General features: G+C 35.0%; 1 protein-coding gene across 1 annotated transcript in view; it reads left to right on the forward strand.

Moving 5' to 3' along the window:
• FOXJ3 (forkhead box J3) overlaps positions 1-21,209 on the forward strand; it is a 164,973-nt gene that overhangs the window by 45,729 nt on the left and 98,035 nt on the right. The window contains exons 3-4 of the mRNA XM_012646759.1: positions 128-452; positions 6,799-6,873. Of these exons, the coding sequence (XP_012502213.1) occupies positions 128-452; positions 6,799-6,873 (400 nt within the window). The remainder of the gene's footprint in view (positions 1-127; positions 453-6,798; positions 6,874-21,209) is intronic.

The following is a 21,209-nucleotide window of genomic DNA, read 5'->3' on the forward strand; positions in this document are numbered from 1 at the left end:
ATCTTTTTCCTCCAGATTTAACTCAGGCTTTCCCTCACTTTGGAACTCCTAGATTTGTGAATATTGGATATTTTGAGAAGCAGGGGTTCTTTCCTTGATACTGACTAAGGAGTCTATTTACCTTCAGGATGACATCTGAACTGGAGAGCAGCCTAACATCTATGGACTGGTTACCACAGCTCACCATGAGAGCAGCCATCCAAAAATCTGATGCTACTCAAAATGCACATGGAACAGGAATTTCTAAGAAGAATGCACTCCTTGACCCAAATACAACTCTGGACCAGGAAGAAGTCCAACAGCACAAAGATGGGAAACCTCCATACAGTTATGCCAGCCTTATTACATTTGCAATTAATAGCTCACCCAAAAAGAAAATGACTTTAAGTGAGATTTATCAGTGGATTTGTGATAACTTCCCATATTATAGAGAGGCTGGCAGTGGTTGGAAGGTAAGAATTTTATTTATTACTGTTATGCAGTAAGCAATGACAATATTGACTTCTGTTAAAAATAAGGCTATGTGGAGACTCACATAATTGAAGATGAAATACTGATCACTAATTATTTTTAGGATGCCAAAAATGGAAATTAAATGTTTTAAATTTAGGTGAATAACTTTATTTTTGGTAGACTATTAGTTTGCTAGAGCTTTATTATATTATAGGACTGACATAGCATGAAGTAAGAGCAGAGATAAGGTAGCATTCACTGGAAACCCTATCCACAGTTCAGGTAAGTTGATAGTGAGTCTAAGGTTAAAAAAACAACATACTATTGTAATTAGTACTATATTCATCATCCAAGATTTTTTTTTTTCCAAAATATTAAGGGAGTATAAATGTTTTTGGTTACATGGACCACTTTTGTAATGCTTGAGTCACAGCTATAGGTGTGCCTGTCACCCAAATAGTGTTCATTGTACTCATTAGGTAGGTTTTGCCCCTTCTCTCCTTCTTCCTCCCCCCTACCTGATTTGCACTGAGGTTTACTTTCCTCTCTGCACGTGTGTACTCACTGGTTAGTTCCAGTTTAATAGTAATTACATGTGGTATTTTTCTATTCTTGAGATAACTTCACTTAGGAGAATGGTCTCTAATTCCATCCAAATTGTTGCAGAAGCATTAATTCATTGTTTTTTATGGCTGAGTAGTACTCTATGGTGTACATATACCAAATTTTATTAATCCACTCATGAATGTATGGGTACTTGGGTTGATTCCACATTTTTGCAATTGCCAAGTTTTTTTTTAACTTTTTATCTTGAAAGAATTTTAGATTTACGCAAAAGTTGGCAAAAGTAGTTTAAAAGATTCCCCTATATACTTTATCAGATTCCTCTAGTGTTAATATCTTGTGTTACAATAGTACAATGATCAAAACTAAGAAATTAATGTTGGTGCAATACTGTTGACTAAACCGTACTATTAACTACTAAGTAAATTACAGAGTTTATTCAGATTTCATCAGTTTTCCCACTAATGTCCTTTTATGTCCCAGGATCTAATCTGGGATCCCACATTTCATTTAGCTGTCATGTCTCCTCTGTCCCCTGCAATCTGTAAAGATTTCTTAGTCTTTTCTTGTTTTTTATGACCTTGACAGTTTTGAAGAGTACTTATCAGGTATTTTGTAGAATTTCCCTCAGTGTGGATTTATCTGATGTTTTCTCATGATCAGCTTGAGGTAATGCATTTTTGGGAAGAATAATACAGAGATGATGTGGCCTTTTCTGCATATCATGTCAGGGGATACTTGATGTCAGTATGTCTTATTATTGGGTCATGATTCTTTGGTTAAGGGAATATCTGCCAGGTTTCTCTACTGTAAAGTTACTATTTATCACTTGTAAATAATAAAATGTTTTGGGGGGATACTTTGAGGGTATGCAAATACAGTAAGTCCTCAGTTAATGTCATTGCTAGATTCTAAACTGTGACTTTAGGCAAAATGACATATAATGAAACCAATTTTTGTCCTTATCAACGTTATAATGAAGTGACATTCAAGAATGTGCTGCTGTACACTATTTCACTTAAAGTCACAGTTTCCAAAAACCTATTAAGGATATTAAATGAGGACTTACTGTACCTTGATCCTTTTTAAAATTTTGCTCATTAATTTTATCATTCATTGGTAGGTCATAAATATGACCTACTGTTTTTACTGTTTCCTAATGGTGATTTTCTCATTTCATTCATTCCTTCTACATTTATAAATTGGTAACCTTATGTAAGGAAGAGTTGTTCCTTTTTATGCTTTTTTTCTTTAGTCATTTATTTATAATACTACACACTCAGATATTTATTTTATTCTTTGTGCTGTTGTTGTCATTCAGATTGTTGCAGCTTTGGCCATTGGGAGCTGTCATATGTTGACCCTATTTTTTTGTTTGTTTAGCACTTTCTTGCTTTTTGGCATCACAAGATGTTCCAGGAATATTTTGTACCTTTCTTGCCCCTGCCCTGGAATTAACCACTTCTTTAAGAAGTCTTTTGATATGTCATCAAGTTTGAGTTACCTAGCTAATTTATCTTATACAACAAATAATTCAGTTTACTTTCTTCTGTCTCTGTGCATATTATATCCATATTCTTACGTAGGAATTACCCAGTTGTGTGCCATTTTGGGGATGTGTGCATACATGTGGAAGAAGGGGATTTTTATAGGGCTTTAGGTCTACCATCAGACGGTACTTACTCTTTAGTTTTTCATAAGGCTTCCTGCCTCAACACTTTTGTCTTTTTCATTTGACTAAATTTATTAGAGACATTTGTTGATTTATTGTGCACTAATGATGTGCCATGAGCTATGCCAGATAACCGAGTGTTTTAATTAAGAGAAGGGAGTGTGCCTCATTGAACTTTTTATATCTCTTCCTTTCTTCCATGCCTTAGCACACAGTGCTTCTATTTAGTAAGCTTCACTAAGTGTAGTTTGAATGAAAGCGTGAATCCTAATCCCAGCTTTCCTTTCTAGCTTTATTTTTGCTAATTTCCTCTCATGTATTCTTTCTTCTTCTGTCCATTCCAGCCTACTAGTTCTCCCTGTAAGTAAACACTTTGATTTGTTTCTAGCTTTTATTTTTCTCTCATTTCTCCTTGGAGTTTCTCTCTTTTGCCCTTTTTCAGTTGGCATTACCTATATTTCATTTTCTATGTTATTTCTCTTCTCCCTATAGAATTAATCTCATATGTGTTACCGTATGCTTTATTTTATTTTTTTTTTTTGAGATAGAGTCTCACCATGTTGCCCGGGCTAGAGTGCCGTGGTGTCATCCTCGCTCACAGCAACCTCAAACTCCTGGGCTCAAGCGATCCTCCTGCCTCAGCCTCCCAAGTAGCTGGGACTACAGGCATGTGCCACCATGCCCGGCTAATTTTTTCTATATATTTTTAGTTATCCAATTAATTTCTTTCTATTTTTAGTAGAGATGGGGTCTCGCTCTTGCTCAGGCTGGTTTCGAACTCCTGAGCTCAAACAATCCACCCACCTCGGCCTCCCAGAGAGCTAGGATTATAGGCGTGAGCCACCGCGCCCGGCCCGTATGCTTTATTAATAGCATTATTGTGGAACTTAGAGATTTTTATTCAGAGATCTTGTTTCATTAGTTTTTGTTTCTGTATTCTAATACTGAAATAATTGCTTTTATTATTTTCTCTGTGCCAGGCACTATACTAAGTGCCTTACCCCATTGTCTCCTTAAGCTGCACAACAGCCTTGTGAAGTAGATACTATTTTTGTCCAAATTTTAAAGGTAAGAAAACTGAGGCTTAGATAAGTAACTTTGCAGAGTTTCTCAGCTAGAGAATGGGAGAGTCAAGATTTTGTTCTAGACACTGGTAGATTTGGAGATTTCAGTGCTCATGTTCTTAACCATTACATAGAGCGCATGATTTTGCAAAAACTATATAAATATTTACTGAACTTAATTTGCCAAGATAAATTCTCTTAACTGGTGATTCAGTATGAGAAGTGATTGTTAACAGTACGCTGTGTTTAAGAGTCCACTCTAATAAAATATTTCAGTGGAGGAAATACATAATAAAAGTTGACCCATGAATCAAAGCATCATTCTGTGAGCAAGTGGTAATGATCTATTTAAGCCATGTTTTCTGGCTTTACCACTGGGCACTGTAGACTCTTTTTGTTAAGATTTGGGCTGAGGGAAGGCTAGAAAATTTTGATAAATCTGTTTGGCAATGGAAAAACATGGTGGCTAGGAAAGAGAAATGGCCAAAATTTGAATAATAAGTGGCTTAGTAAGCCTACCAGGGATTCACGGGTCTGTATCATTGGTTGTAAACCTGAATGCCTGCTGGTGCCAGACAGGTGACAAATGAGTAAAGCCAAAAAAGATGCTGAACTGAAGACTGCATGTCTAATGTAAAATGAACAGCTGTGTTGTAGTCAATTGTTGCTTTTTAGGACACATGGCAGATCTTCCAACTCCCTCTCTCCCCTGCCGCCCTAAGAAAAAGCAAGAAATCTGGATTTTATGTGTAATTTCCAAATTTTTAAATGTTGTCAATTAATTCGAATTTTCTTAAATACTCTACAGGCCAAACATAAATCTGTTGGCTGGGTTCAGCCTATGGACTATGAATTTGGAATCTCTGGTCTAGATCATAGCCTCTTCTTTTCAGCTAATTTAGTCTTTCATTCATTAATTTGAAAAGAATTTGTTTACTATCTGTTCTTGTGAAACAGTGTGCTAGGCTTTGGCAGTACTAAGAAGCTTAGCACAGGGCCCTGTGGGAGCTTACAATCTTTTTTAGATGAGGAGGATATATATAAACAAGTAATTATGATGCTATGTAAAAAGCTCTGTAATGGAGAAATCTAGAGTGTTGTGCTATAAATAGTTGACTCATTGGGCACATCTACTGTGTGTAAGCCATAAAAATATCCAGTGTGTATGTGACCTAGTAAAAAGTGTTAAATGAAACATTCACTTAATGAGAGTTTATGAAGAGTGTGATGATGTTCTAAAGTAAGTGGTACAGAGAGTAAGTGTATAAGGAAGGGGGGAATTATTAGACAACTATTGAGGAAAGTGGGAATTGAGCTGTATTTTGAAGAGGAGTAAGATTTGGGGAGGTGTTTTTAAGAGTTCTTAAGAAATACTTGATTATATGGGTTCCTAGTAGAGAGTTGGGATAGAGCAAGAATATGGAGATCCTATGAATATATGAATGCCAAACTAAAGAGATTGTTCCAAATTTTAGGGAATAGTATATAAAGTTCAATTGTTTTCCTCATTAACCTGTCTAATCTCAGCTGCTGATGAAGTCCACTTGAGAGTGCCAAATCCAATCTGCTGATAATTTCTTGCAAATGGCCAGCCCAAGTCAGTGGTCTGAAACTGCTTTAGAAGTAGTGATACAGCTTCAGCTGGAAGATACATGGTTTAGATATAAAGAAGAAAAGAGAAGTGGAGAGCGGGGAAATGGGAATAGGTGGAAAAGGATGATGTTTCTCTTAGAACTAAAAGATCCCATCTGTTGCTTTAGGCAGACTTAATGTTTCCAGGGTTTGCTATTTCATACTTATTTTTTTAAAAAAACTTTCCTCCATCCAATTTTAAAGTATTGGGTGCCTAGAACTTGCCATTTTTCACTTTTAACTTTATTTTTGTAAACATAAAAATATTTTTTGAGTACTTCAAATGGAGACATGGAAACTGGTTTATCTTCTTTGTGCAGGTCTTTGTTTTCCTATTTTACTTCCTATTCACTCTCCTTAGATTTAGCATATTCCCACGGTCTGCTGCTCACTATTTGTTCTTCAGGTATGGAAGGAGATGGGTTAGGGGAAAGTGGGAGGTCATTTAGAACTTGAGAAGTTAGCTTGTATTGTTTGAAGGGAGGGTTGGAGAAGGATCTTAAAGCAGCTGTCACCACCTTTCCAGAAATGCAGTCATCGAAAGCCACCCAGAGGAGAAAATGTTGCCATGGTCCCTTAAGAGGAATCAACTAGAATTTTAATGTTAAGTTAAAACTCCCTTTCATTTTGTGTCAGAGCATTGAAGACAGATTACTTATTAAATATAACTCTGAGTATTCCATAATTGAGTAATTTTGTATTCCAAACTAGAGGAAAAGGAATTTAAATTTTTGCGCTATTCACCTTACTGAGGAATGTTAACCTATTAAATTAGTGAAGTTTAGGGTAATAAAAGAAGGAAAACTATAAAAGTGGTGTGTGGGGGTATATTATGCAAATTTTTATGTTGGTCAAAAAGAAATAATACATTATGTATTTGCTCATTGTTATAAAAAAGAAATTTAGGAATATAAACTAGAAATATAATAAACATAACTATCCATTTGGACCTTGCAGAAAAATAAAAAGAAGAAAATAGTCATCGCATGTAATTCCACACTAAATAACATCTAACATTTTGCATTCTGGCTTATTTATAAGAATAAATAAATTAAAAAATATATACCATGATTAAAGTCATAACATGTATACAGTTTTATATTTGACATTTAATATTTAATATTACATCATAAGTGTCTTCCTGTATCATGAAAAGGTCTTAAACATTTAAAATGCTACATATATTACATTATTATGGAATTTAGTAGAAATTCTTTTCTGAGAACTACTTCCCTTTATGGCATTCATAATTTGAAAGTCAGAAAAGTTTAAATTTGAAAATCATTTTAAAAGCTTATTCTATTTGTAATTGTATTCTAATGCATAGAGCTATATAGGTTTCTGATTATTTTTAAAGGTGGATTTTGGTTTTTGGATTCCATTGACCCTTTGGCTTCTCTTCTTTAATTCCAGAATTCTATACGACATAATCTGTCACTAAACAAGTGTTTCCTTAAAGTGCCTCGATCCAAGGATGACCCCGGAAAGGTAGGATTCATCTTCTTAAAACAGTTGGATTCTTCAGTATATGTTTCATGTCTGAATTAAGAGCTTGTCCAGCTCATTGATTAGGAATCTTTGTCAAATAGCAAGTTCCCCTTATCCCACCCCACCCCTGGTTTAGTGGATATGCTCCAAGGACCAGCCAGTTAGGGAGAGCTTTCTTCTTTCTTTTTTTTTTTTTTAAGAGACAGCGGTCTTGCTCTGTCTTCTAGGCTGAAATTTAGTGGTGTGATGATAGCTCACTGTAACCTCAAACTCCTGGGCTCAGGTGACGCTTCACCTCAGCCTCCTGAGTAGCTGAGAGTACAGGCATGCACCACCATGTCTGGCTAATTAAAAAAATTTTTTTGTGTGTAGAAACAGGGTCTTGCCGTGTTGCCCAGGCTGGTCTCAAACTTCTGGCCTCAAGCTATCCTCCTGCCTTGGCCTCAGAGAGTGCTGGGATCACAGGCATAAGGCACACTACTCCCAGCAAAGAGCTTTCTTTTTAACTAATGAGAAGTCAGCTAGTGTAGAGCTGGTCCTCTGTTGTAGTTTGCTGCTTTTAATCTAGTCTTTGATTGCCTTCTTAAGTGTTATGTATTAATTTAATTTTGGTGTTTGAACTGCTTGTCAGGAACCACCATGAATTAGTTAATTATTACATATAAGGAATGGATCTATGTGTATTGGCAACAAGTGCAAGTATTTTTACCAAGGAACTAAATTGCTTCTCTGTTATTACCCCACTTTCTGAGTTACTGCATTCTCTTCTTCATTTATCTCCTGCCACCATTACATTTTTAGTGTTTTATCTACAGAGACTCCCCTCTTTTTTTGTTTTAATAACTATATCAGCTACAGTGTGGCCTGAACCTGATACTAGTTGCTTGGTTTCTAAAGCTCAAAGTAATTGCTTGTACCATACTTGTCAAGATAAGTTACTAGATTAGGACTTTGAGGTAGCATCTGTTGGCAAGCATGTATTCTTGGTTGGGTGGTTAGGCTTCTTGTATTCTTCTTTAGGCTAACTGTCCCTGCAAGAATCTTTCTAAAATGTAAGCCTAGGCATGTAAACACCTTGCCTCTCAGTGTCCTGGAGGTGTTTACCTTTCTCTGTTATAAAATATCCTTTATTGTCTTTTTTTGATCTACCTTTTGAGCTATGATTCACCTTATTCAAGACCCACCATGAAGAACTAATTGAAGTTTCCCAAACATGCCATTCATATAGTCTTACTGCACAAATTCCTTTCCTCTACTTGCCTGGCTTTACTTGTCGGTCTTTCAAGATTGAGTTGCAACATTACTTCTATGAGGCTTTTTTGTTTCCCTATATTTCCAACTCAGTTTGTTCCCCATTCTTTTGAGTTCTTGTTACTTGATAGCCACTTTCATCATTGTAGTAGCTCCTAATTGGTCTGTCATTGGGGTTGATCCATCCAGTTTATAGTAACTTTCATATAGTAGCCAGCAATCTTTCAGAAGTGTTAACCTAATCATATAGTCTCTTTTTTTTTTCAAGCTCTTCATTGGTTATCTACTGTTCTTAGGTTAAAGTCTAAATTTATGAGAATAGGGATCATGTGTATATTGTTTTCTGTTTAGCTCCAGTTGCTTGCACAGTGGTTAGTGGCACTGAGGAGACACCCATGTTGAATGAATGAATATATTGTATCCTCTGCTAGACTATTAACTTCTTGAGATTAAAGATGAAGAGTTATTCATTTGTGTCTTAAAGCAGTCATTCTTAAGTAATGAACATTTCATAGAACTTCCTATAATCTGCTCCATCAGGTTGGTTCTCAGTATGATTGAATAGATTATTATATTAGTTTTTTAAAAGGTCTATATTTATAACTCTCTAAGATCCTGAATACAAATTGGTGAAATTTTTCTTTCCTTTAAAGCAGGCTAATTATAAAAAAGAATTAGAATTTTTTATATAACCTTTATTGTAATTTCCTATATGACTCAGTGAGTGTACATAAATTATACTAAAAAATGTTTTTAAAAGACTTCAGAGATTTATCTATTTTATTAGAGTTCTGTGAAGGTACTAATTATATTTTGTAAACATTTTGGTTCTGATTTGATTTTGAAATTGTGAATTATGACAAAATTGAAACACACATACTTAGCTATATTTAAGTACTAAATTTCAATCAATTGGAGACCCTTTACAAAAGCTTGTATTGTCAGGGGTTAATTTTCTTTTGTGCAGAAGTTAAAGCTTTTCTCCATCCTTAATTAAATAGTGTATGGGGTAAGGCAGATGTGGAAAACATATGTTCTTCTTTTCAACTATTGTTTTTGAATCAGGATTCTCAATAATGTGCAACTAAAACAAAGAAATAAATTGAATCCTAAGAGGCTAATAAAAGCTTTCAGCTTTTACCATTAGTATCCAGTTTTAAAGTTTTGTATTTATCAGAACACTTAAGTGTTCTCATTGATTTTGTTCATAATAAGTAAATATTATACATTTGATTTTATAAAACATTTATAATAATAGAGTCATTTTTATTTTCAGTTTTAAAAATTAGGTACCCATTGTTTTCGTTGATTTGGGTCAGAAGTAGATGTAAATTTGATCTTATAACATTTATGTGAATAAAACCATTTTTATTTTTGATATCAGAATTACCTTAAAAAATACAAAATTCCATTGCATTAAGCTTTGAAAAAACCTCAGATCTAGCCCATTTTATAAAAGAGGAAACTAAGGCCAGTAGTTGAGGAGTGACTTTCTCAGGTTCAGTGTGGAATTAGAACCCAGGTGTATTGGCCAGACTAACCTGCTAGTCACAGAAACCCAATACAAACTAACTTAAGGGGTAGGTACTTTAGGAAAAACTGGAGCCAAGTTCTTAAATTGTATCATCAGGAATGTCTCTTTCCATCCCTTAGTTCTGCTAGCGTCTCTGATGGCTTCATTTTCAGCCCAGTTAGCGGCAGAGATGGCCATCAGCAGCTTCTGGCTTTTATATGCTACCAGTTTAGTAGCACTTAGCAGAAAGAGACTGCCTGGTGTCCACTCCCCAGCCACCCAGTCATCTGGAATTAGAGCAAAAGTTTTAGAATGTATGCTGAACAAGCAGAATACACTTGGTTTCCTAGTTCCTAGATTAGTGCTTTTTCCATTATATCAATCTTCCTTGAGAGGGAGGCCAGAATGTTAGTTAAGGTTTGGTACTTATGAATTGTTTTTTCTTTTTGTATTACAGTGTTTCCTGGCATTTGAGGAGCTTTTCCAAAACCACCCTCACCACAGTGGGAGAAAACCATTGAGTCAAGGTGGGGTGGGAGTAGATTTTGGTCTTGGGTATGGGGTGGACTTTAACCCCTTAGAATTTTTCTAGCTACTGCCATGACTCAGACAGGTCCAAGAGCTAGAAGTGGCTCATACAGCATCATTTTTCCTACATTTTCATGGTATAGCTTTCTGTTCATTGTATTCCCAGAGAGGTGTGAAGACCAACCTCAACTTGAAGTATATTGTTGAATTATAGATGTTCTTATGTGACTATTTATTCCCTACTAAATCCTTCATTTTCTAGAAGACTTTCTTATAAAAGCCCTTAATATTTGATACCTTTCCATGTACATTGAAGGTCTGGTACTCATTTTCCTCTCTGTGCTGTGACTAATTTCAAGCAGCCACATTGTTGCTTTCTTTAAAAAGAAACACAAAATGAAATTATATCTTGCATCTATAACTTTGCTGCTTTTTTGGGGAGACAGCTTTCTGTTTTTCTTCTCCCTTGATTACAACCCTTTCTTTGTATGCATTTTGCAACCTCTACTCTGTATGTATGCATTTTGTAGTTTATCTCCATTTTAAAAATCCTGTCTTTTATCTCTTCTCGTTCTGTTTTCAGTATTTTTGTTTGTTTTTTTGATCTAAATTTTTTTATAGAAATCTTTTTATGATGCAGTTCACACATGCTTCTTAATTATCTTAAAGGTAAATATTTTGCTCACGTTATGGAAGAATTAATTCATTGGCTAAATTTAGTTTTAAAAAATAGAATTCTCTTTCTCTGCTTTCTAACTTAATCTTTTCTCAACCTCGTTTCCCTTTCTCCAGTTCAGAAAAATGATACTTGGACTTGAAAGGAACTAAAGGATTATAGGGGGTAGTTTTAACAATTGTATAAGTAATTAGCAGCAGTGGGCTCTGTTAGAACTGAGAGGATAGCTAATAAATTTAAGACCACATGAAGAACGCCTGCCTAGCCTGGGGAGATAACTACAGTTAATTCACAGTAAGAATAGCGTTTTTTTGAGTGGTTGTGGGGAACCTTTGTCTTGCCTGGGAATGGGAAGTTGTAAAGGTGCAATGGCTGCAAAGATTGGGGTCTCTTGGTTTGTAAGGAAACAACAAACTCCGTGCTAGAGAAATAACTTGAAAGTTCTGAGATTGTGATTTTTTTTCTGTTTCTGTCCTCTAGCTTAGTATCCTTAGTGTAAGGGACTGTAACATAGTTGACTGATTTCTTTCTTTTCAAACAATATTCTTTTTTTTTTTGGCCATGTTAGTATTGTGCAATATTTATTTATAAATTGTTATTCTGCGGTATCCCATTTTGGTCACTTTATTTTAAAAAGTTGCAGAAAAACTGGAGAAGTTTGAGAGAACATAAAACGTAACATTAAATGATAAACAGTGTTGTAGGAATCGTGGATACATTTACCCTAGAGGAGGGAGATCAGGGTGTAATTTTAATACTAGTTGTAAAGTAGATGAATGATTTTTGTGGGGAAGAAGTTCACTACTTATCTATCTTTGTACAAAACTAAACAGCAAGTAGAACTTAAGGATAAGCAAGAGTTTGGTTGGACAAAAATGACATCATATTTATGAAGTTAAAAAAAGTCACTGGTGTAGGTTCCCAAGGGAGACTTTAGAGCTTGCCACTTCTGAAGCACTTGAATAGATGAAATTGCTAGCCTTTGTGGTTTTAACTTGTGGTGGATAAGAACCCTAGTTGAAGGCTGGAAGGAGGACGTGATCACGTTTAGCTGAGGAACGACCAGAACAAACTTGGGATAGAATCAGGAATTGAGGGAATTAATGTAAGTACTAACATGGGATCCAAGAGTGAAGAAATGGATTGGTACCATGAGTGATTATTAAGACAGAGGCAGATTATGAATGTGAGATAGTCCGTTAGACAAACCAAGGTTAAAAAGCTAGAATGTTCAGAGGGTTAGAAAGATTGAGGTAGATAGAGGTGAGGGTCTGATTCAGGGAGGTAACACTGCATACGCAGAAAGAAGTGCCAGCCTAGAGCCCTGACTTGCTGTTGGGAGCACCACTCTCACTGTTGGGAGTACTGTTCTCACTGTTGGTCAGAGAGCAGTGTAGTTGCAGCTGCCTTTTATTTGCATGTGCTGTGTTCTCTGTTCTCTTCTTAAGGGTGGAAGAGAACATTTTGTTCTTGTTTGCTTCTTCTTTCCTTTTCCAGATTTAAACTAAAAAAATAAAATTTAACCCTAGAAATTAAATTTAAAAAATTATATATGATAAAATTCACTCTTCGGTGTATGATTCTAGTAATTTTGACAAATACATACAATGTAACCATCACTCTGATCAAGATATAAAACAATGTAGTTAACTTCTACCTCTATCCCCAGACCCTGACAGCTACTGATCTGTTTTGTATCCCTATAGTTTTGCCTTTTCCAGAATGTCATATAAATGGGACTCATATACTAGGTGGCCTTTTGAGTCTGGCTTCTTTCATTTAACATAATGCGTTTGAGATCCATCCATATTGTTGTAGATATCAGCAGTTTTGTTCCATTTCATTGCATATATTCCATTGTGTGGATTTACCACAAGGTAATCGTCATTTTGAAGGACATGTAGATTATTGCTAGTGTTCAGTTCATTTCTAATAACATAATAGTCATATTAAGCTGCTTTGTGAGTTATATTAAATATAGATGAGCTGTCTGTTTTTTGGAAATTCATTGTGATACCTTATTTATCTCCCACTTTAAAAAAGTTTCTAAAAGAATTGGGTTAAGGCACTGATTATTGATTGATTGATTGATTGATTGAGACAGAGTCTCGCTTTGTTGCCCGGGCTAGAGTGAGTGCCGTGGCATCTGCCTAGCTCACAGGAACCTCAAAGTCCTGGGCTCAAGCAATCCTTCTGCCTCAGCCTCCCGAGTAGCTGGGACTACAGGCATGCGCCACCATGCCCGGCTAAGGCACTGATAATTTAAAAGCAAGATATATCTAACTGTAAATTCCTTAACGGGACATACTTTTTAAGTATCCTTAACATTTAAAGGAACTGTTTATTACACTCAGTATGCCAATTACATATTATTTTTAATTCATTGATTAAGATTTCTTAATGATCTCTCTCCTGGGTAATACTTAGCTCAATTTGATAATCAGTGTATTTGAAAGTAATAAAAATCTGTATTTGTTCAAAAAGGATGTTCCGGTGACCTGAGCTGGCATTGGAATAGTTACCCATACATTCATTCAGCCAACTAGTCAGCCAAGCAGCCTGCCTTTGAGTACCTACTGTGGGTTTGACCATTTGTAGTTTTATTTTTGTGGTCTGAGTAGTTATTTAACCTATTGTCCCAACTAGAAACTTCTGAAAATGAAGGGGGGACATATTATTTTTTATTATGCTATGCCATGAGGCTAAACCAGGACTGAAACTGGGAAGTATGGTTGCTTTATCTTTGGTGTACGCAAATGGTGTGCCTTGAAGGTCTGAACAGTTACCAGGGAACAGCATCCTAAGATACTGGGGGATAACAAAGAAACCTATTGAAGTTGGAGGGCCAAATATAAATAGGGAGAGAAAAAGAGATTAAGGCATGATATGAAGCCAAGGAAGTCAGGGACAAAAGGGATTCAGTACTATGTCTGAAGCTCCTGAAATGGGTATGCGCTGAGAGCTAAGGAAGAGCAGAAAACAATTTATGATGATTCACTTTACCAGGGTGCATATACTTGACAATGGAGTTAAACATAACATTCATATATTAGCCTCTTGTGTCTATTTATACTTAGTCAGATGATAGCATTTTTATTAGGCCATTTTCAACCTGTGCACTCTTACAAAATGTGTGATGAAGCAGGGTACTTTGTTGACATAAAGTTTCAACTGGAAATAAAGTATAGAAATAATTAAAATGCATTTGAAGTGATATTTTATAATGATAGGACGAAAGACATTTAATCTGTTGGTTATTAACACATCTTCATTTCTTATGCATTTTCTGTATCTTGATTGCCTTAATTTTCACAAAGTTTATCGATTATCAGTATTATTTGTTTACTCTTCTATTTAAGAATGCTGCCTAATTTTCAGCTGGGTGCCATGTTTTTCCCCTTTAGAATTAAACTTTGTGTTAGGGTATCTTTTTTTCTTCTTTTCTGTTTTAGAATATCTTTAAGTTTGCAGTTGATTTCAATTTTGGAATATGTAGTGAGAGCTATAAATTTCTAGTTTGTGATCTTTCTTTGGTATTTTATAGACTAAGCCATTGCAGTCTTCTCTTTAAGAAGGGCATTAAACTTGTTCTACCAGAATTATTGATATGAGTTAATAATGTCTGTATTTGTATATTGTTATTTTACATGTATTATCTTGATCCTCAAAACCAGCCTGTGGTCAAGCCCCAGTTTTAGATAGTGATCTTTGAGTTCATAGTAGATTTCCCCATAAGTTCACATAAACTTCACATAATGGAACTTCACATTAGTGGAATCATTCAGTATATACTCATTTATATCTGCTTCTTTTACTTGGCTCATGTCTGTGATACCGTTACGTATATCACTTGCTTGTTTCTTATTATTGTTAAGTAGTATTCCATTGTATGAATATACCACAGTTTATACATTTATCTGTTGCTGTCAACATTTGGAGTGTTTTCAGTTTTGGGCTATTATAAAAAAAACTACTAGGAAATTCTTGTATAAGTTTTCTATGGACTTATGCTTTCATTTCTCTTGAATAATAGAAGAATTGCTGGGTCAGAGAGTAGGTGGAAGATTAACTTTATAAGAAACTGTCAAACCTTTCCCCAAAGTGGTTGTGCTGTTTTACATTCCCATTAGAAATCCTTGAGAGTTCCAGTTGCTCCACATCCTAGTCAACAGTTGATTATTACCTATCTTTTTAACTTTAGCCATTCTGCTGAGCGTGAAGTGGTTATCTCATCATGGTTTTAATTTGAATTTTCCTCATGACCATTGATATTGAGCATCTTTTCATGTGCTTGTTGGTCATTTGTATTTCTTCTCTTCTGAAGGTTCCTTTATATGTCTTTTACCTTTTTTTTTTTTAGAAGAAAATTGGTTGTTATTAGTGAGTTGTAAGAGTTTCTTTTTTAAAAAAAAATATGTTCTGGACACATGTTTTTTCTTAGATTTATGTTGTCTAAATATTTTTTCAAACTGTGGTTTGCTTTTTTGTTTTCATAGTAGTGTTTTAGGAGTATAAGTTTTGAATTTTGATGAAGTCTAATATATGAGTTTTTAATTTAATGGTTAGTGACTTTTGTCTGCTGTCCAGGAAATCAAGAAGGTCGTAAAGATTTCTCCTTTGTTTTCTTCTGTAAGTTGTATAGTTTTAGATTTTACCTGTAGGTCTATGACCCATTTCAAATTAAAATTTATGTATGGCATATTTAATTTCCCTGATGAGTTCTTTTATCTTTATAAAGTGTTCTTAATTTCTTAAAATGCTGTTTGCCTTGAAGCCTACTTTGATACTAATTTAGCCATTCCAATTTTCTTATGCAACTTCATGGTATATCTTTTTCCAGTATTTTGCTTTTAGTCTGTAAATATCTTTGTATTGAGAGTGTGTCTTTTGTAAACAGCATGTAGGTAGCCATTGGCTCTTGCTTTTTAAATTGCCTAATCATCTCTGGCTTCTAATTAGAGCACTTAGTCTTTATATTTAGTATGTTTGTTGGTATGGTTTCTATTGTGTGTGTATGTGTGTGTGTTGCTTCATTTCTGCAACCTTTGGGGTTAATCAAATAATTTATAGTATTCTATTTTATTTCTTCTATTGACTTCTTAGCTGTGCTCTTTTAATTAATTTTTTAGTAGTCAGTCTAGATCTTAACAGTATTTACCATTAACTTATCAAAGTCTGTTTGGAGGTGATATTATACTACCTTTCACTTTACACCTCTCGCTTCATACCATCTACTGTCTACTTCTTGCCATCCATTTCACAGTTGTAATTACCTTACATCAGAATAATTCCATTTATCCACCCATCCCTTTCTTTGTGCTATTGTCATATCTTGTGCTTCTATTTACATCATAAATCCCACCTTAGGATTTGTGTTATTCGCTTTGAACAGTTGTCTTTTAAGGAAATTATGTTGAAGAAATATTTTCTTTGTTGTTTAACTTTTCTCATATTCTTTCCTGTAAATCCAAGTTTCCATCTGGTCCTTTTTACTTTCAGCCTAACAACATCCATTGGCATTTCTTGTAGTGCAGGTCTGCAGGCAACAAATTTTCTAGGCTTTTGTTTGTCTGAAAAGGTCTTTATTTTACCCCCAGAATACTTTTTCTTGATATGGAATCCTTACTTTGCAGGATATTCCCACATTTCAGAGTTTTGAAGATGTTCCATTGTTTTTGGCTTCCATTGTTTCTGATGAAAAGTCAGCTGTATGTAATGTGTGCTGGCTATCCTTTGCCCACCCCTCACCCCCCTTTTTTGTGTCTTTCAAGATTTTTTCTCTTTATCTTTGGATATTCTCAGTTTGACTATGATGTGCTCTGGTACAGTTTTCTTTGTATTTATTCTGTTTGGGGTTTGCTAATCTAGTATCACTAAAAAGAGGTTTTCATCCAAATTTGGGGTATTTTCAGTATTTCTATGATGTGCTCTGGTACAGTTTTCTTTGTATTTATTCTGTTTGGGGTTTGCTAATCTAGTATCACTAAAAAGAGGTTTTCATCCAAATTTGGGCCTTGAGGCTTTATTAATTTTTCTTTTTTCCTTTTTGTTCCTCAGATTGATTAATTTCTGCTGATCTTTATTCAAGATCTCTGACTCTTTGACTCTATCCAATCTGTTGTTAAGCACATCTGATCAACTTTTGATTTCAGTTATTAGACTTTTTAATTCTACACTTTCCATTTGGTTCTTTTTGTGTATGTTCATAGATAATTGATGCAGTAGATTCAACTAATTGCTTTGATTCTGGAGCATTAGGGTTTCTGTGTTGTCCCTGACCAGTTCCTGGACATGAAACTTGCTCAAGAGACTGCTTCCTGTGGGTTTTTATTATAAGAAGGTATAAAGTACTACCCTGATCTGTATAGTGTTTAGGAACCCCATGAACCTAATGCAATCTTTCATCTGATTTCTTACATCATCATTGATCTTTTGAGATCTTGGTTTTTAATATGAAACAAAAGTAATTAGAAGAATTGAGATTTTTTAAAAAGAATGAAATGATTATAGTGATCAATAACTTGAATTACTATGTCACTTCTAACTGGTCTCCTTCCTCTCATCTTTGCTTACCTTTTCTCTGTCTTCTACATTACTGCCTTAAGTATGGCATACACGTAAAAACACAAGCCTACTTCTGTTGCCCCATTTTGAACTCCAGCCCCCAGCTTCACGCTCCTAAACGTTATATTCAAGCCATAATGTAGTATGTTTCTTGCATTTATGATCCAGTTTTATATCCTCATATTTTTGCCTATACTCTTCATTGTATCTAATGTAATTGTCTTTTTCAGTCTTACTTTACCCTTTAATGTCCAGCTCAAATGTTACCATTGCTTGAAAGGAAGTAACCTTTCCTATTTTATCTACTCCACCTTTTAAAAATTAATTGCTTCCTTCTTTTTACCCTCATGGCTCTTTGAGCATTTGAGCACTATTTTAGCTCCTGAATGATGTAGCTGACTATATTGATCTGTTGTACTCAATTTGGAGTTTTTTATTGATAAGAATTGGGTCTCAGGCTGGGCGCAGTGGCTCACGCCTGTAATCCTAGCACTCTGGGAGACCGAGGCGGGTGGATTGCTTGAGCTCAGGAGTTCGAGACCAGCCTGAGCAAGAGCGAGACCGCATCTCTACTAAAAATAGAAAGAAATTAGCTGGACAATTAAAAAATATATATAGAAAAAAAATTAGCCGGGCGTGGTGGTGTGTCCCTGTAGTCCCAGCTACTCGGGAGGCTGAGGCAGGAGGATTGCTTGAGCCCAGGAGTTTGAGGTTGCTGTGAGCTAGGCTGACGCCATGGCACTCACTCTAGCCCGGGCAAAAGAGTGAGACTCTGTCTCAAAAAAAAAAAAAAATAGAATCCGGTCTCTGACATTTTTACACACCCATAGCACCTAGCATAGTGTGTCATACACAGCAGATGCTTAATAAATGTTCATCACAAGAATGTTTGTCTTTTCGTAGTTAACTTAAGAAGTAACCGTTTTATTCTTCTCACACTTTTCTAATTGTACATTAATTTTCTTGCTATTTTGAATTAAGACTGATCTTTGGATGTTCTAGAAATTGTCACTTTGCTTCCTTTTACTCATACCTTTTGATCAATAGGTCATGGGTCAGGACAACTTATTTTACTTCTTGACATTGATTAACATCTACTTTGAATTTGGGAGGATCTTTGGAGTTGTTATTCTTCAAGTAGGTGAATTGCTTGACTTTCTCTGACATTAATGACTATTTCAGATAACTTTTATCACAGACTAAGATGGTCCAAAGGAAAGCCAGGAATTAGGTAGAAATCGGGAGACTAAATTCTTTCTGGGTAATACTTATACTGACTTTGCTTTGTGACAAGTGACTTTTGACTACATTGGATATACCCTGTATTAGATTAGAGCTCCCTGAGTCCTTTTTTCCCCCTAAATTAAAAAATATTTTTTATTGAAATGTAACTTACATACCATAAAATTTACCATTTAAAAGTATATGATTCAGTAGTTTCACTATATTTGCCAAATTGTGCCACCATCACCACTATCTAATTCCAGGACATTTTCATTTCATCACCCCAAGAGTACCCCACCTTTTAATGGTCATGCCTCATCTCCCCTACCTCAAGCTCCTGGCAACCACTACATTACTTTCTGTCTTATGAATTTGCCTGTTCTGGAGATTTCATATAAAGTCATTATAAAATATGTGGCCTTTTGTGTTTAGCTTATTTCACTTAGCATAAGGTTTACAGGGTCACCCATACTGTAGCATGTAACAGTATTATATTTCATTCCTTTTTTTTCACTGAATGATGTGCTGTTGTATGAGTATACCACAATTGTTTATCTGTTCATCCAGCTGATGGACATTTAGGTTGTTTCCACTTTGGGCTATCATGAAAAATGCTGCTGTCATCATTTGTGTACAGTTTTAGTGTAGACTTAATGTTTTCGTTTCTCTTGAGGGTGTTTTCATTTATCTAGGAATGGAATTGCTGGGTTATATGTTTAATCTTTTGAGGAACTGCCAGACTGTTTTTCAAAGCAGTTGTTCTTTTTTACATTTCCACAGTTATGAGGGTTGCAGTTTTCCACATCTTTGTCAACAGTTTTTATTGTGTGTTTTTTAATGTAGTTATCCTTGTGGATGTGAAGTGATATCTCATTTTATTATGGTTTTGATTTGCATTGCCTTAATGGCAGTTGATGTTGACCACATTTTGATATGCTTGTGCATTTATATGTCTCGTTTGGAGAAATGTCTATTCAGATTCTTTGCCCATTTTAAATTGGGTTGTCTTTTTATTATTGAATTGTAAGAGTTTATTATATATTTTAGATACAAGTCCCTTACTACTTTTGCATAATTTAAAAATGTTTCCTTTAATTGTGTGGTGGATGCGTTTTTAGCTTTCTTTTTAAAAAAAAATTTTTATTGATATATAATACTTGTATGTTTTTACAGGGTGTATGTGGTATTTTGTTACATGCATAGAATGATCAAGTCAGGGTATTTAGGGTATCCATTACCTTGGCTGTTTATCATTTCAGTGTGTTGGGAACATTTGAAGTCCTCTGTTCTAGCTATTTTGAAATATGCATTGTTAACTTTAGTCACTCTACTCTGCCATTGAACTTTGGAATTTCTTCCTTCTGTATAACTGTGTGTTTGTGCCCATTAACTAACCTTTCTTCATCCTTCCTCACCCCCCACCAATAAGCCTCTGGTGACATTCTGTTCTCTACCTCCATGAGATCAACTTTTTTAGCTTGTGTATATGAGTTGAGAACATGCGATATTTGTCTTTCTGTGCTTGGCTTATTTCGCTTAACATAATGACCTCCAGTTCCATCCATGTTGATGCAAGTGACAGGATTTCCTTCTTATTTATGGCCAAATAGTATTTCATTATGTGTATTTACCACATTTTCTTGATCCATTTATTTGTTGATGGACACTTGAGTTGATTCCATATCTTTGCTATTGTGAATAGTGTTGTAGTAAACATGGGGTGCAGGTATTCCTTTGATACAATGATTTCATTTCCTTTGGATAAATACCCAGTAATGGGATTGTTGAATTGTATGGTAGTTATATTTTTAGTTTTTTGAGAAATCAACATATTGTTTTCCATAATGGCTGTACTAGTTTACATTTCCACCAACAATGTATGAGAATTTCCTTTTCTCCATATTCTTGACAGCATTTGTTATTTTTTGTCTTTGTAATAATAACCATTCTAACTGGGGTAAGATGATAGCTCAGTGTCGTTTTGATTTGCATTTCCCTGATTATTAGTGATGGTGAACATTTTTTCATGTATTCTGGATGTTAGTTACTTGTTGGATGAAAAGTTTGAAGATATTTTCACCCAGTCATCAGGTTGTTTCTTCACATTGTTGATTGTTTCCTTTGCTGTGCAGAAGCTTTTTAGTTTAATAAAGTCCCATTTGTCTATTTTTGGTTTTGTTGCATGTGCTTTTGAGGTCTTAGTCATAAAATTTTTGCCTAGATCGATGTCCTGAAGTGTTTTCCCTGTTTTCTTTCCATAGTTTTGGGTCTTAAGTTTAGGTCTTTAACCATTTTGAATTGATTTTTGTATATGGTAAGACATAGAAGTCTAGTTTCATTCTTCTGTATATGGATATTCACTTTTCCCAGCACCTAATGTTAAAGTCTCCCCCTACCCACCAATGTACCAATACCATGCTGCTTTGCTTACTATAGCCTTGTAATTTATTTTATTTTATTTTTTAATATGGTAAGACATAGAAGTCTAGTTTCATCCTTCTGCATATGGATATTCACTTTTCCCAGCACCACTTATTGAAGAGACTATCCTTTCCTCCACCATATGTTTTTGGCACCTTT

The sequence above is a fragment of the Propithecus coquereli genome, unplaced genomic scaffold (genome assembly GCF_000956105.1).
Source record: "Propithecus coquereli isolate 6110/MARCELLA unplaced genomic scaffold, Pcoq_1.0 Scaffold249, whole genome shotgun sequence".
NCBI lineage: Eukaryota > Metazoa > Chordata > Mammalia > Primates > Indriidae > Propithecus > Propithecus coquereli.